At 32.6% G+C, this 17,439-nt stretch overlaps 1 protein-coding gene across 3 annotated transcripts; it reads right to left on the reverse strand.

The window, feature by feature from the left end:
* Positions 1 to 1,930: 1,930 nt before the first annotated feature.
* On the reverse strand, positions 1,931 to 9,820 carry LOC139482377 (quinone oxidoreductase-like protein 2). Of its 3 annotated transcripts, none has more exons than XM_071266236.1 (6): positions 9,713 to 9,820; positions 5,541 to 5,646; positions 4,469 to 4,811; positions 3,915 to 4,216; positions 3,436 to 3,585; positions 1,931 to 3,004 (listed from the first exon to the last, which is right to left on the reverse strand). In XM_071266236.1, exons 1-6 carry the CDS (start codon positions 9,754 to 9,756, stop codon positions 2,867 to 2,869), a joined length of 1,083 nt encoding a protein of 360 aa, XP_071122337.1. In that variant the 5' UTR covers positions 9,757 to 9,820; the 3' UTR covers positions 1,931 to 2,866. The 3 variants fall into 3 exon arrangements, with proteins under 3 accessions (XP_071122337.1, XP_071122338.1, XP_071122339.1); XM_071266237.1 differs by lacking the exon at positions 9,713 to 9,820 and adding an exon at positions 6,204 to 6,699; XM_071266238.1 differs by lacking the exon at positions 9,713 to 9,820 and adding an exon at positions 5,736 to 5,807.
* Positions 9,821 to 17,439: the final 7,619 nt, after the last annotated feature.

Here is a 17,439-nt window from a genome sequence, read left to right on the forward strand (position 1 = left end):
GACTATCAATATATTTTTTGATTCGAGCATCACTGATGAGTCTTTTCTAGACGAAACGCGTTTAATACTACAAAGTTTAATCCAAGTATGAGTTTATCCCTACCCCATCCTTGAAAGCGATGGGTGTCAAAAATGTAATTACGTCATATTAACAATATCAACCTATGAATTATGAGTGAACGTGATAGTTTGCATGGAATATACAGTGTTCGGGTAATTAGATGTTTTCCACTTGTTGTCAATTGCTTCCAATTGCGTAAACACGTCAATGATATGCTTTCTTCAATGCTGCAATATATGACTAATATCTATTCAGTGTTTTCTATTGTAAACAAATAATTCACTTCCAAAGTGTGACCTGGTTTCATATCTCAGAACGTTGCACTGGTATATTACAAGGGAAGATAAATCGATATCAGAGTTTGTTTACGTTTTCTGTTTATACACGTCAGCCAAAAATAAGTGATTGTTTGAAGGCCAAAATGCAATTGGGAATATCAAAAGTTAAAAAAGATTAAAACGGGAGGGGTAATAGTTTGAAAAACTGATTGTACAGGGTAATAATGTTATAATATTATGGAGCAAATCCTGACAATATATTAAATGCCCCAGAGCAATCTCTTTTTTTCCAATTTAATACTGCATTCAATAACATGTTATTATGAATTTAAGAAACACATTTTAGACTGTTTAAGAAAACTCGACATATTCCTATTATACTTTCAGACAAAAATAACCCCAGGGCGTTATACTATAGACATTTAAACAGTTGCATAACGGATACTAAATCGGTCAATACATAAACGCTGTTCTATCGTATAAAGTTAAATGACCCAAATTTAGGTCATGTACTTGAAACAAACAACTAAATCGGCAACCATAACACTATTTTGACAAATAAAGACAAATATGTTTTTCGACTACATGAACTTGTTTTCGTGATAATAATTACAAGTTACAGCTATTATCTAATAACGAAATGCCTGCCAAGTTTTTCTCGTACTACACGTACCATGTACGCCATAAAAATCTTTGTTTTACCGACTGTTTTAAAACACAATAAAGTCGCTTTGAAGTACTTGTAAACGCGAAATAAACCTTGCAACACCAACATCTAAAGGTCGCTATATTAAAGTTACAGCCATTTGTTTCTCAAAATAATTATTCAATTTAAATTCTTGTTTATTTACTGGTTTTTTGTTTGTTTATAATAATTTAAATATCAACGGTTTTTTTCTGCTGTGCTGCATAAATTCGGGAATTCCAATACGAAAACAACAGCTGCTGTGATCGATCTATAAAACGACAAAGGAATGTTTTATTGTACACACATTTTTCACATTTGCTGTTAATCTTCGACTTGTCCAACTCTTGTTTGTTTTTATTCTATATTTATTTTTTCATGTTTTATTCATATACCAGTTGATCAAACTAAAGCGTCCATTTAACTGTAGATCTAACATTCAGTGACCAATATTTGAAGTGGTAGAGTTAACAAAAAGTAACCAAGAAGGCAAAGGATTTGATAATCGGATAAAATAAGCTTTCAATTTTCCAGTGAAGATATTTTCCCTAATAAAGCTAACTTAAATGCCTTTCTTAGATGTATCCTGTAGGATTGCTGTCTCTTTCACGTACATCCTATGTATCCTTTTATATGATCTTAAAGCAAAAGTAAAGTTTTAACGGTTTAGTGTGTTAAGTATGATTGGGTTCCTATATACATGTATGTTGGTAGGCAAGTGGGAGTTTTTATCTCTACCCAAGACATCACTTTATCTATGCTTGACCTCAAAATGTCTTCAAAATGTAGGTTAAGGCTAGCACTTTACTTGGGTAGAAATGTACTGGGGCACACTAAAACAAAGTTTTGATTCCCCAAGTGCTGTTTTTTTCTTTCTCATCATGCCTGACAGATAAAAAATCTAAATAGAGTGTTTCTTGCACTTTATTTCTTTTACAATTATATAAAACATTAACAAGTTTTAAACAACCAATCTTTCAATAATTACACATGTAAACTGTACCTTTCATGCAATTTTATACACTTATAAACAATTCTTCCACACTAAATTAGCACAAGTGTACTTCCATACAAAATTAGCACATTTCAAACACACTTCCATATAAAATTAGCACAAGTCAATATACTTTTCATACACATTTAGCACGGTAAAGAAAAACCATATACTTCCATACAAAATTAGCACTTATTTAACATCCACACAATTTGTATAGATTGCACCAAATTAAATTATAACTCCCAGCACTAAATACTGACCGTTTGCAAAAAATCTCCAACTGCTCACAAAATGTCTCTTTGGAACGAAAAAATATCTATATCGAAATTACATTAAAAACTAATAATGCCATTTTCAATTGCAAGCGAACATGCATATTTTACAACTTTCACAACTTTTGTTCACTTTTTCTCTCCAATTGTTCACAACAAACTTGTATACAATTTTTTCACGAGTTCTTTCTTTTCAGATGGCAAAATTTATATAATTCTTAACATTTCTAAATGAACTTCATGTACATGTACCTACAGTTCAGAATATGTTCAAAATTTACAATTAAGTTTTACACATTATAAACAAAAGGTCATATATTCAAGCCATACACTAATTTGCATGTTCATGAATATTTAAATTAATAATATCACAGCACCATTTGAAATAAGTTCTGTTTTTCCAGACTGACTGTTGCCTACAACAGCAACGACTTAGTGGTATCAACTTCCTTTGAGCCTCTACGGGGCGTGTTCAACAAACTACTGATTGTTTGCGAGTTTTCTGAATCCCTGAGGGGGGCGTCAGTCGTTCATAGAATAAATCACAGATAAATTGTTTGGAATTGTTCAGATCTAATGCTGGTTATCAAGTGTTTGTGTCGAGTCCATATAACTCAGAATAGCGCGTCCTACAATCCGACATTGTGCTAAATCTTGATATACTTGTTGTGCGTCACAAGCTGGGAAAACATGATACATTGGTGGCTCCACCTGGAAAATAAATTTAAGCAAAATTGAAAAATTTGTCACAACACATTAGAACAATTTAAAACATAGTCATACACAAGATGAGCAATGGCATGATATTTTGTATATTAGCAGTATGTTTGCTTTTCTTATGATAAATGAGTCGATTCTTAGAATACTTTCATGCTTTAATACAAGTCATTTCTACTTAAATACCTGCCTTTTTAAAAAAAAAAATTCAAATGAACAAAAAATATCTTTTCCATAACGGCGACATTAAATTACAAAGACTCCCTTTTTAATTTATGTAGCCATCCATTTTATTATCAAAATATATCTTTTGCCTTCTGGTGTTTTTTTTTCTTCAATTGTTTTTCATTCAACTTGCTTTGTCTTAGGAGATGAAACAAAGAATGACATTTTTCTGTATTTTTTTATTATTAATTTTAATTTACCTTATTGTCTGCCACCATGTCGATAATTTGTTGTAGTTGCTCAAATGTTCCCTGAGGAATGCCAGCTATACTTTGTTGTTTAGCAGCGAGTACATTCAAATTAATGCTGACTTCTGACAATGTGTTTCCACCAACCAGTATTAAACCCTCCTGAAATGAAATACAAAAGTTATAAGCAACAGTTTACATTTACAATGTATGGCTGAGGATTTTTATTTTATATATATCCTTTTACAATAAGTAATTTGAACAGAAAAGTAACTTTGTCACACAAGACTTTTTTGAAATCTAAGCCTTCAATTTCTTCAAAGTGTGTTGTTCAAATGTCTTTGGATGTCAGTTGATATAATTTTTCTAAGATTTGGGTGTATGTAAACATTCTTTAATCTTTTTCACCAATTGAACTTAAAAATTACACAAGTCCAAAGATATCAAAAACAGATTTTCAAAGTATGGCCTAAACTGTCAATGAAACCTACCCTATTCAGAACTTTGAGATCTCTTTGAACTGTTCTTGGGGAACTGACGAAATCGACTATAACATCTACACCGCCTCTGCAAGCGTCTAAAGTCCTCTCTACGATGTACTGTTCATGGTCTTCTTCATTCCAATGTATAATGTCATAGCAACCATGATCTTGGGCTGCTAATAGTCTGTCGATGCTGTGATCAGCTACATACACTCGGACCCCATTATCTGTTGGGCCTACTAAAGCCTGGGCTATTCTGACTGCCCATAGACCTAATCCACCAGCACCAATAATCATAACATTCACACATGCTGAAAAAGAAATTAAAATGTTTAGTTATAAATAAAGGAGATGGATCTTTTATTATTCTGTATGTTAATTCAACGTCCTATAATCTAAACAGAATTTGAAAGATTGATTTAAGATTTTCATATTTTCTTTTTCCCTGCATTTAGAATTACTGAAATTTATTCTAATTATTTAATATTGATTATTCATTAAATATTGAGGACATGCATCAATTCAAATGTTAGAAAGTTTTCTGTATCTGACAAGACACTTACATTTCACTTCTCTTAGTTTCTCCACATGTGACTTGGCTTTAATCAGTGCACAATATGCAGTCAATGCACTTCCGGACAACTGTGCAGCAACTTCAAGAGGTATTGATGGTGGAATCTGTATGCAATTTGAAACATCACTAACAGCTAAATATTCGGCACAACCTGTGCTTAGAACACCTTCATCTGGGTACAGAATAACTTTATCTCCCTGTGTGAAGTTTTTATTTGGCAGTGAGCTACAGACATCTTGGACATATCCAGCAATTTCCAAACCTGGCAATTGAGGTCTGATGTCCCTCTTTTTAACTTGGCCTTCTGCAAAGCAGGCACCAGCACAAGCTACCTGCAATACATAAACAAATAAAATGAATATTTGAGGATCTACAAATGTAGGCTTAAAAGTATATTGTATATAATAAATAAATATATTGCTCAGTGGCCCTTACAATATCAAAAGATCATACACAAGTCAAGTGCATTTAATATAATTAATATCTAAATTCAAACAAATAAAAATTTAATTGTTTTGGTTTTTTTTTAATTTAGAAGAGACAATTGACCTTTATATGAATCTATTGTACATGTACAAGTCATAAATGTGACCATACATTGCAATTAGATATATATAAGAAGATGTGGTATGTGTGCCAATGAGACAATTCTTCATCCAGGTCAAAATTTGAAAAGTAACCCTTTATAGGTCAAAGTATTTGTAGTATTTGATATACATGTTCAAGTCCTGATTATTTCTGTCCAGATAACCAGCTTTTAATCTAAGTTAAATATATGGAATAAGTAAAATTTTTAAAAATATATTGATTAAAATGAAAGTTTGACCTTGTTATCATATGAATACACGTACTCAACACATGTAGAGATGTATATCATTATCTATTCCATGTAAAAAATGATGTACATTTGTATAAGTGATCATTTTTGTTTCCAGATAATCGTATTCTAATAACTAAAGTTCAAACTCTGTGAAGTTCCCCAAGTACATCTCTTTAAAAAAAAATTATAAAAATTGAATTACATTTTTTTTAAATAGATAATTAATTAAAATTTAACTTACTCTAACTAATAATCCTCCTTTAGGTATGGGTGGCATTGAAGTTGATCCACACTCAAACGGGGATACACCAACATCATTCAACAATCTTTCGTTATCCAACATCTTTCTGCAAATAAATAATTTATTTTACTGTCTAACCTTCTAATATATAATACGTAAACTTTCCAGAATTATACTGACTAACGCAATACACACTGTATTCATGTATCGATCACTGTATCTGGGACTCCATGTGCATTCAGTAAACACGCACTGATCATTCCAACTTTCATTACGCATGCGTACATAATCATGTTCTTTTTTTAGACCAAGGGAAAACAGCTGATCAGTGAGTGATCGGTGACCATGAACAAAGAAAACAATAAACCGCAATGTACTAATAAACAAAGTGGGTAGGAAACGGTTTAAAATTTTTATGACAACTAGTTAAAAGGGGAATGTACTTGCATTAAAAACATAGAATTGAGATTTTATATTAACTTTTAAATAAATCAAAAAATAGTCAGCATTGTTGACAAAATTGTTAGGAAAACATCTTTGACTATACCCTCAGAATAACTGTAATAGTGTAACTGTCCACAATAAACGTTATGTAAAGAAATTCGAAAAACGAAAAATATTTTGTTAAAGAATAACATAGTTATGAATAAATTATAAACTTACCTTATTTTATTTATTACAATATGTTTATCATATAATTTTATAATCCTTGGTTATTTGAATATTAAAATATTCCTTCAAATGTTAATATATTTTCACAATTTCTTCTCAATAATATTATCCAACTTTACAACAGCAATGATTCAAGCAAACTGAAGTCTGTATCATGTTTATCACGCTAAAATGTAAATATAATCCTTGGGAATCACCCCGTCTTCACGTGGACACAATTCGGTCGAGGGGCACCGACAGGATTCAGTGTTCTTGCATATGTATTGGATTTGTTTACGAGTAAAAATAATGACTTTAACAAGTTAAGATTTATTGATTATTTTTTATTATTTTACTGTATTTGATTTGAATTCCAAAAGCAAGTAAATTCCAAATAAACTATGTTAAAATATCGTCTGTTATAGAGTTCATTTTGTCTATTTTAACCGCAAGGTCAGTCAGCCGACAATGAAGTGAACAGCATCTACTGAGAGTATACCAGTGACCCAGATTAGTGAGGTCAAGAGATAATATTCGTGCCATCAAACGTGACACATAAAATTGAATATTATTAAAGTTTTCTGTTTTCAGTTTGATTAAAATGGAGAGCTTGATGCGAATAATTTATTGTTTTCAATCAGGAAAAAATAATGTATAAGATTTCTCTGTGTGCACCTTGATCCACCTTGCGTGCAGCATTCGTGGTCGAATTCTGTCATGTCATTTTTTTGGTGTGAATTGTTTTGTTTTTATTCTTTATGCGGTCGGTAGGTATTATTATTGACAATTAAAAATGAGGCGTATAATTAAATATTTATTGGTTATTGAAAAAGAATTGCATCAGATTTGCTGTTAGTGTGTGCTCCTTGCGTGCAAAATTCGTGATCGAATTACTAGTCATTTCTGATGTGCATTTGTGCAACACGTAACCATAATATCACGGTTTAAATTTGTGATATGTGTACTATTTGGGTGTTGCAAGGTATAATAATGATTCAAAATGTTTTTTTATTCTTTATTCTAAAGATGGTATTTTTCTTTTAGCCCGGCAAGTAAAATTTGGTGTTTTTCGATACGAATTCACGGAAATAAATGTATAATTTACCAATGTTCACACATCTCTTCGCTAATCGTGTCATTCAAAGACCCTTGTTTTCCTGTACATCTCATCTATTTATAAAAATAAGGAGGGGGGCTGAAAGATTTAACAGCAATATATATGCTGGGTTTTTTTCGTTATTTTTTCAGGGGCGATTTCAAAGGCGAACCAATGTGTACATTTTTTTTGAAATATAAACAAAATATTGTTTGCCGTTTTACACTAGTCGAATACTTGATCCCAAAAATCACTTTTAATTTGGATTTCAGAGAATAGTTAATCCAACTGTTTAACTAATTAAATGAAAGTGTCTGAAGAACTTTGAACTATTCTTACTTAGGGACGATATCAAAAGATCGATGTAGGAAAAAAAACTTAAATCGAATAGTTTGGGGGTGGGGAGAGGGGGGGTCAACATTGCTGCAAGTTTTGTTAATCTAAAATCGATTTAAACATATATCCATATAGGTAAATAAGTTTTTCCCAAATTAAGTTAAGAAGAGGAGTAGGGGGGTCAGCCAAAAAACTATGTGACTTAAGTTTTTTATCCTACATTGAACTTTTGATGTCGTCCCTTACCAAAAATAGGATCATAGATATTCAATTTGTACACATAATTTGTAAATCTAGTTCAGTTTGAATTGGCGATAAACTTCAAACAAACTGAGAAACTTGTAGATATAGTACACAGACTGTACCATTCGTATATAGAAGATAATTTCATTTTGTATGCCCCGCTGTAGCAGAGGGGCATTTAGAGTTACCCTTGTCCGTCCCAAGATTGGTTTCCGTTCTCTAACTTTAGTTTGCCTCAACCAAATGTCATGAAAAGTATATAAATACACAATTGCTTATTACTACTTAAGTCAGATCAGGCATACATGTTGATGGCTTTGCATATCTTAACCCCCCCCCCCCCCTTTTTTTTAAATTTGGTTCATGGAATACGATGAACCACACAATGACCTGCTGAATTATTAATCTTTTGGAACGTACGTACCAAATATAGTCATTGCATGCCTTTGTGGTGCATAATTTATAATATGATATATATTTCAGTTTTTAATTTCCAATGAAAGTTGGTTATGTTACAAGAACTTGCAACTGACCGGCCTGATGCTAGTCCAAACAATTATGACGTCTGCATGGCAAGGCTATTTTAAGTTTTTCTGGGACGTAGGAAGGCGTCCCAGAAAAAAAAATTAAATAGCCTTGCCAGACGTCATTATTATTTGGGCGTCACTCCCAGAAAAAAAATAAAATAGCCTTGCCAGACGTCATAACTATTTGGACTAGGCCTGATGCATGCAATTTTTACGATAGTATTACCTTATTATTGCGGTTGAGATGTCATTTAATTGTCCTTTCAGTAGGTTTTATGTTCTTTGCATATGTTTAGTTTTCCAATTTGTTTTGCAATTGGTATCAATAAAGTTTGTACCGTGACAGGAACACGTGTTGTATGTTTGCACGGATATCATATATATATGGGTTTTACTTTCTCACGTCTCGTAAACTTAGGGCGTATTTGATTCAGTCGTAAACTTAGGGCGTATTTGATTCAATCGTAAACTTAGGGCGTATTTGATTCAGTCGTAAACTTAGGTCGTATTTCTGAGGATGTTTTGATGAGTTTTTGAAACCGGGTTTGGTTTTGCAGAAACGAACGTACCAGTTTAATACGGTTTCGAACTATATTTCGGACAATGAGCAAAAGATTTAACGAATATTCATGACATATAATAAATAGAATGATATGACACTGGCTTCATTTAATGATTTTGTAAATATAAGATTTTCCGCTTTTCGTTTTGAAAATAGTACCAAGAATTGCATTGTAGATTCTGATTATTGTGCCCCAACTTGATTGAACGCCCCATTTTCAACCTTGCTTGATTTCAGATTTCTCTATAAAAGTATTGCAAGTTAATTAATCGAACAAAATGAGAACGAGAATTCGAGAGAGTACAATCCAATATTTGTATTTCAGTGGTATGTCTATACGTATAATGAAAATAACCAAATTCGTCATTTATCCCCCAAAAAATAAAACAAAAAAGAAAGTCCACACAAAGATTCACAATTAAAACAAATTATATAAAACATTGTGAATGCTTTCTGTCATCTCAAACAATGAAGACCTATTGGTGACCTTCTGCTGTTGTCTGTTCTATGGTCGGGTTGTTGTCTCTTTGACACATTCCCCATTTCCATTCTCAATTTGGATGAATCAATGTATCAATAGAAACTCAGTGAGTAGTCGAGAGAGCAATTATTATGTTACTCTTAAATCAGATAATTCACTTTCCCTTTCAATGGTATTTTTGTTCAAAGTGTATTTCAAATTTAGTTATGTGAAATATGTCTTTTCAGTTCATTTTATTTGATCGCAAACATTTTACGAATAAAAATATGTACTAACCTTCGACGTGGTATCAAATATCGAAAGTCCAAAACTACTGACATACTGATACACTTGTTGCTATAAAGTAAGTACTATGTGTAATCATGCAACTGACTTAACAATGTTAAGAGATGTGCAGACACTTGCTATTTATTGCAGTTAAACTGGTTTTAGTTGACAATTTCGGTTAAAAGCAGTTTTCGTTGACCAATTTCGAAGCAAAATGTGATACAGATATTGCCCCTGTTTGTTTAACGGTTTAAAACCTTTTTGAGACGGTTTGCTAAGTTTTGGAAATCAGTTTTTGGTTTATATTCATAAAACAAATGTAAACTCAGTTTCGGATTGGAACATATGCACATTTAGAGTTTAATTTGTGGAACGGTGCGAAGGACATATATATATACGACCATTAACAGTAAGCAAGCCCTTATCGAGTCAGCTTTAACAGGCCCCGACAAGACGAGATGCGATACAAGGTTTATTTTATTATGGCAAATATATATCATCTGTCCGTTTTTTCATTTCCAGGATAAAATTGATAGGGTCGATATAGAGTGCCGAATTCGCTGTTTCAGGGTCTTAGGCAGCAACCATTTGATTTTCTTGGGGGGGGGGGGGGGGGTGCTATGGATTTTTTTTGGGGAAAAAAAAGTTTGTTTCCAGTTTCTGGAGAAAAAATAATTTGTTTTTGACCCTGAGAAAAAAAATGGTTTGTTTCACCCTCAGCTTCCACTATATGTAATGCTAAAATTGAAATAAAAAAAATTGTGTTCAACTTGTCGCGAAAAAAGAAGATTGTTTCTCGCCGAAGACGAAAAAAAAAGTTTGTCCGAAAAAAAACCATAGACCCTCCCCCCAGAAAATCAAATGGTTGCTGCCTTAAGGAATATGTGCAATTTGATTATTTGTACCCCAAAAATGAAAATAAAATTGTGTCATTCATTTAGAAATAAATTTTTTGTGACATTTTCAACAATTCAACGTATTTGGGTTGTTCTTTTGAAAATATTAAATCAATTTATCTAAAAAAAAATATAAACTCGATGATAACGAGAATTTGAGAGAGAACACTACAACTAGGCTGGTGTCTATACGCATTGTGCATGTGATATAATCAAGGGACTTTCTGTTAGTAGAGAAAAGTCCCTGTATAATCTAAAAATATAAACAAAAAGAAAGCCTTTTCATCTCTACTAAAAATAAATTATGCAAAACGTATCCTTTTATCAATTATGTGTTTTCTTCTGTAAGAACTGTAAGAGCAAAAAAAAATGTACTAACCTCCAACGTATCATCAAGTATCGAAGGTTAAAAAATACTGACATACTGATACACTGCTTATTAAGTATCTAATAAACTGACAGATTGTATAATGGTATGAGACTGTCATGCATGTTGTGCAGGTATTTGCCATGCACATTCACGTGAAACGAAAGTGGTATGTAGTAAGCTATATTTATATATATATATGTAATGGTGCGTTTTTTATTGAATCACAATCATGCTCAGAAATATTGATTCATAAAAATAAAACTGACTATACGCTTCATAAAATTCAGTGTTATATTTGGTGGGGCCCAGTTTGGTTTTTTGGGGTTGTTTTTTTTGGGGGGGAGGGGGATTGCAAATTATATAATTAATAAATAATATTCGTACATTGAAGAAGATATATAATTGATTTGATATGCACTATTCGTATATTCATTGTTAGAAAATGTAAAACTTATTCAGTACGAGAGAAAGGCAAGGTCTCGCCTGTTTTTCTCCTATTCCGTAGCGAGTCTTTATTTTTTGTGATACTAGTAATTGCATAGGTTACACGATAAAACGTTATGAACTAAGACAATATATATTTAATTTTAAACAGATTTTGATAGAATTTGGTTTCTTTTTTGAGATATGAGCACAACAAATATTATATATCATGCGTGAAAAGTTTCGTCTCTTATATCAAATTGTTTTTCGGTCTCGGAACTTGTAATTTATAAGTTTAGTATTAACTTGAAATTTCGGAGACCGTAAAAACTGGAATTTAAATTTCCAGCCAGGGTTGGAGGTAAAATGATGAACATTATTATTTGTCAAGGTACAAATCGCGCCGAGCGGAACGATACGTATGTTTTAGTCTAGTTTAAGATTATTAACCGATTAATTTGCTTCGCTTGCCAAGTGTTACGTCCTGTACACTCCCCCTTTTTCCTCTGATTTTGTCACCAGCGAAGACAAGATATATCAGTCTGATATGGCCTTTGGATTTGATATTCAATACTGTGGGTTCGTTTATTTTCGTTGGTTACAAATTTTTGTGGATTTATAAAGTCTTGCATGTTCGTGGATATTCGATTTCGAGGCTTTGCCAATGACTACATACAGTTAGAAACTTTGAATTTCGTTGAACATTTGAATTCAGAGGCGGATTTAGGGGGCAGGGGGGCAGGGGGCCCGCCCCCTTTCCCCTTTTTGGGAAAAAATTTGGTTGCTTATATAGGGAATCACTGAAGCGTGACTGTAGCGGGCCCCCTCTTAGGTCAGTCAGTGGGCCCCCACTTATGAAAATTTCTGGATCCGCCACTGGAATTCGTGGTTGCATGACTGCATGTACACACAAAACTCACGAAAATTGGTATCCAACGAATTATAATGAATCAATAGTAGTTAAGTTTAGGGAGTTAAGATTGTATTCTTATTATCCATTCATTTACATCTTCAAACAAAATTATTATAAAAAAATGTTTACAGCGTATATTCATACATAGAGTAAACAAACTATTGGAAAGTCAATCACAGAATGTTTGCACTGAAATGAAGTTGACCATCAGATCTATGCTATTCAAATTTTATGAACTAGGTAAATAAATAGTAAGTTAGTGAATGGATTGACCATGAGAGGTCATGTGTACGTTCGATTGATCTCTAAACAACATAATTTGAATATGAATTAAACTAAGGAGTCCCACTGGTCAAGGAACCGGTTAGTGACAATAAAAATGTTGTTGTGGTCATAACTTTATACCTCCCTCTGTGTTGACTTTGATTGTGAAATTCAAACTTTATGTACTAAAGATCGAGACCTTTTGATATAAAATTCAATGTTTTGACCATGGAAGTATTATTTGTTTGCATGTCAAACCATGGAAGCACAAGTCAATATATTTATTGCAAATACTGTCCGAGCTTTTGCGAATTCGAAGTACAGATGCATTACAAATAAAATACCAAGAATATATGTGGTTTGAAAACTAATGAAGTTAGCAATGAATTTGATTTTTTCCCTTCGATTATTTTTTTTTATATATATTTGTAACCGCAAGAACATCCAATCAAAATCCAAAGATTATGTCTCCTTACAGTGCCCCACAACTGATTGATGTAAACACAACAATTTCTAGGTCAGTTGAATAGTTCAAGCGACGCTGTTGTTTGTAAACAAGAAAAATTGTCACAAGACGTAGATCACACACACTTTTTTACAGGAAAGATCAAAAGTTCAATGCAAAAATGCATTCTTATGCCGTTTCCTTTAGCCAAATGACTCATGCAATCGAATTAACTAAAGTGCAAGTTGTTGAAACTCTTTGTCTTTTACGTAATCAGTTCTGGATAACTTCATCACGGACAGATGTTTGGCAGCTAGCTGCATCATAACCAAAATGCAATTTGTACATTATCTGGGTGTTTGTACGAAAGATATGCAATTTATATATATACATGCTATAAGTGATACCTAGAAATGATCGAGTTCTTATCATAATTCTCTATGTATTCGAAAATTGCATAGTGTTTTTCGCCATGGTGTTGTTATAGTTTCTCTTTGACTCAAGAGCTTTGAATGACCCCTTGGTGTCTTTTTTTAAAGATTATATAAAACCAGCAACATATTTATTACGCGTTCACTATATATATAGACACTGTTTTATTTTAATTACATAGCGCTAGTGTTTGGTTTGTTAAATTATTCGCATTAAAATTGTACATTTTGAATTAAGTTTCGTCAATGTGCAAGTAGATCTTTAGCAAAGATGTATTACTCGTATAAAATACTCAAGAGTTACCCTTAAAAATGATAATTTAGACAGTTTGTATTAGGTACAAAATAGTTTTAAAAAGTTGGAGCAAGAATGCGGCCACATTTTAATATATAAATTAATTTGGTAAAATTATATTTATTTATTTTTTTATGAAATGCACATTTAAGCCCCTAGGGTTTGAAGGCATATACAAACAATACAATACAATATACTCAATGGAAAAATTAACATATTAAACATCATATATAAAGTGGTAAATCGTATTTTGAAAAATGAAAATATGTAGATTTTTTCAATCCCATATGTCATGTGATTAAAATAATAATGTTGTTATTGATGATGGATAACCCCATCATAAGTTATTTTTCTAATTATGACAATTTTAGAGACATGCTTGACCTATATTCTTTTTTTTTTAAATTCTATCTCGCATTTTATTTTGTTTTCATTCCTAATCTGTTTTCGTTTGACTTTTATACGCAGGTTAATTGGATATCGTAAATTATAGAATAAGATAATAAAAAAGTCATAAACTGCGCATATAACCTAGTAAATATGAATAATAATTCTTTTATTGTCATATAAGTAAATTTATTATACTTGTGACATAAACAAAAAAAAAAAAACTGAGTTGAACACACACATTTCTTATATATGTTACCAGCATACGGACTTTACTTAACTTTTTCTTATATATATACAAGCAAAAATAATTAAAGAGTCCCCTGTCCTCCGCTCTAAATACTGAATTATAAAGGAACCTGGTTTTTTTACTTGGTTTACATTTGAAGGATTTATTTAACAAAAATATATCAAAACAAACAAAAAATAAGAGTGTAAGGGGAGTAATCGTGATTTTAAATATGTATTCGATAATTTCTTCCTGTAAGTTTCATAGTTGCATCCCTTTGCCGAAGTTACAAAAAATGTCCAAAAGTAGTGTTTCTGCTATGATGAAATTGTTTTAAGAATCTTTTTTTTTTTTTCATTTTTTCCAAAAGTGGGAGCCTATTTTTCCAAAATAAATTGACGGTACTATTTTTTGTTACCCATTTTACCTCGCAAATGTGTTGCAGTTGTGCACCTGCTATACACCTGAGTACTCCCCCAACCCCAACACCCATTTTTTCCAATTTTGGGAACTTATTAATTTCTTCTGTAAATGTTATCGAAAAAAAAGTCAATCTATAAGGGCACGAATGATCAAGCACCAAGTTACTAATAATATGCGAAAAATACTTTTTTTCAGAGCATTTGATGTCACTGATAGTTTTTTAAAGAGTTCTATTGTTCTAACCTTTAAGTATTTTTGCGCTGTGTGTTCTTTTCTTCATATTTTCACTGTTTGTGAGACTTGATTCTTAGTATGGTGTACTTGAGTTTCAATAAAGTCAGCTGTTTTGTTTTCACATGAGATATCAGTGGCGGATCCAGTCATTTTAAAAGGGGGGGGGGTCCAACTATATGTCCCCATTCAAATGTATTGATCGGCCAAAAAAAGGGGGGTTCCGACCCCCGGACCCCCCCCCCCCCCTTTTGGATTCGCCACTGGATATGGATAAATAAAAATACTGATTGCCAATGAGACAACTGCACCAAAGTTCAAATGCAGGGGATGCATATGTAAGCAATTAAAGGCAGCTGTACGGCCTTAAACAATGAGAAAAACCCATATGGTTCTCATATTTGTTCAATTCCTGGAAATAAATGTTGAACAAATCGATATACTAAGGTTTTTCTACCAGAGGCATAGCTTGCTTTATCCGTATTTGAAAGATTTTTTTTTAATTTAAAGTGGACTGCCGACTGTTTCGACGTAGACGACACGCGCATCAGGCGTACACAATGTTAAGCATAGTTTGTGTGTTTTATGAGTTTAATTTTTGATTTTCAAGATTTTCAAGATTTTATTCATAACCTCAGACACATACTTGTGTACAAGAGGACAATATTAACCTGACTTCAGGTGCAGGTTCTTTGAATTATCTGCTTGACTAAAACCCTAATGCACAGAAATGCTGATTTATTTTTGATACTAAGAAGTTATAATTGACTGTTTGGATGTTTTAAGATCTTGTATTACTTGCAGCATAATTGAAGCGTCTGTATATGCAAAGAAGAAGAAAAAGATGAATACCCGTCAGAGAATCTCCTCGTTCCGGTCCGTGTTTATGGGATACAGAGTCGGACGAGCTGTGTCATGATGCACAAAGTTTGCTGAAGCATGAATGGGGAGCTACATGTACATCATATCATATCAAACATACTTAATTTTGCAGAAACATTTGGGAGGAGCTGCGTCTGGATATACAAATAAAATTGAGAAAGGAAATGGGGAATGTGTCAAAGCGACAACAACCCGACCATAGAGCAGACAACAGCCGAAGGCCACCAATGGGTCTTCAATGTAGCGAGAATTCCCGCACCCTTTAGCTGGCCCCTAAAATATGTATACTAGTACAGTGATAATGGACGTCATACTAAACTCCGAATTATACACAAGAAACTAAAATTAAAAATCATACAAGACTAACAAAGGCCAGAGGCTCCTGTCTTGGGACAGGCGCAAAATTGCGGCGGGGTTAAACATGTTTATGAGATCGCAACCCTCCCCCTATACCTCTAGCCAATGTAGAAAAGTTTATTTGTTGAATTATTTAGGAAGAGCTGCGTCATAATATATATATGTACAAAGTTTGCAGAAGCATTTAGGCGGAGCTGCGTCATGTTATTATATATACTTTACGTTTAACTGCCATATTTTGATTGGCTAACACGAGGGTGTTAATTTACTCTATCACACGGCTGAGAGGGTGACAGTTTTTTTTAATGTTACCCTCTCGTCCAGACCAATCAAAAATCGATAATTTCAAGGACAATGAATTGAATTTACATCAAGTAATCAAATACAATGCTTAAATTCTACCTTTTGGTTCAGATTTTATTATTTGACGGTCAAATTAAAAAAAAGTAAAATAAATCTTGCTGAACTTTTGTTGTTTTTCTAATATCCGTAGCGTTATTATGTACCTGACGTAATAGAAAATACTTTTAAAATAAGATTCATCTGTAAAAACAATAATGATAGTACATTCAGTTTAATAAATTAAATAACACATAGCTGAGAGGGTGATAGAGCAGATTGGTACCCCTCGAAAAAAACATTGTCAACCTTGGCTTCGCCGCGGTTGGCAATGTTTTCTCGGGGTAACAATCTGCTATATCACCCTCTCAGCTATGTGCTATTTATATATTATATATAAATGTTTACTTATTGCATCTACAGTACTGGTAGCTGATTATAGGGTGTATTATTGTTATACATTCTTCAATTTTGGAGTGTTACACGTCTTCTGATTGGCTGAATTGTTCGGTTTGGTTGGTTTATTTCTTGTGTCTATAAGTTCATAATATTGTCGTGTGACTGTTACATCATCAACGTTTTTACATGTTTTATCCTTAAAATGGAATTTAGAACTAAATTATAAGGATTCACTTGAATATTTTTTCTACCTTAAATTTCCGAAATAACCTCAAAATTGTGGTGCACATCGCGGGTTATGCAGTGTGCTCCACATTTTTAAAATATTATTTCTAATAGACAGGAAATTATTACAGTCATTCCTTTAATAAGATTTGTTTACTGATTCATACATTAAAGTATATCATGTGGCAACGGTTTGCTGATTAGTAAACAAATTACACTGGAAACTG

This window comes from Mytilus edulis, chromosome 7 (genome assembly GCF_963676685.1).
Source record: "Mytilus edulis chromosome 7, xbMytEdul2.2, whole genome shotgun sequence".
NCBI lineage: Eukaryota > Metazoa > Mollusca > Bivalvia > Mytilida > Mytilidae > Mytilus > Mytilus edulis.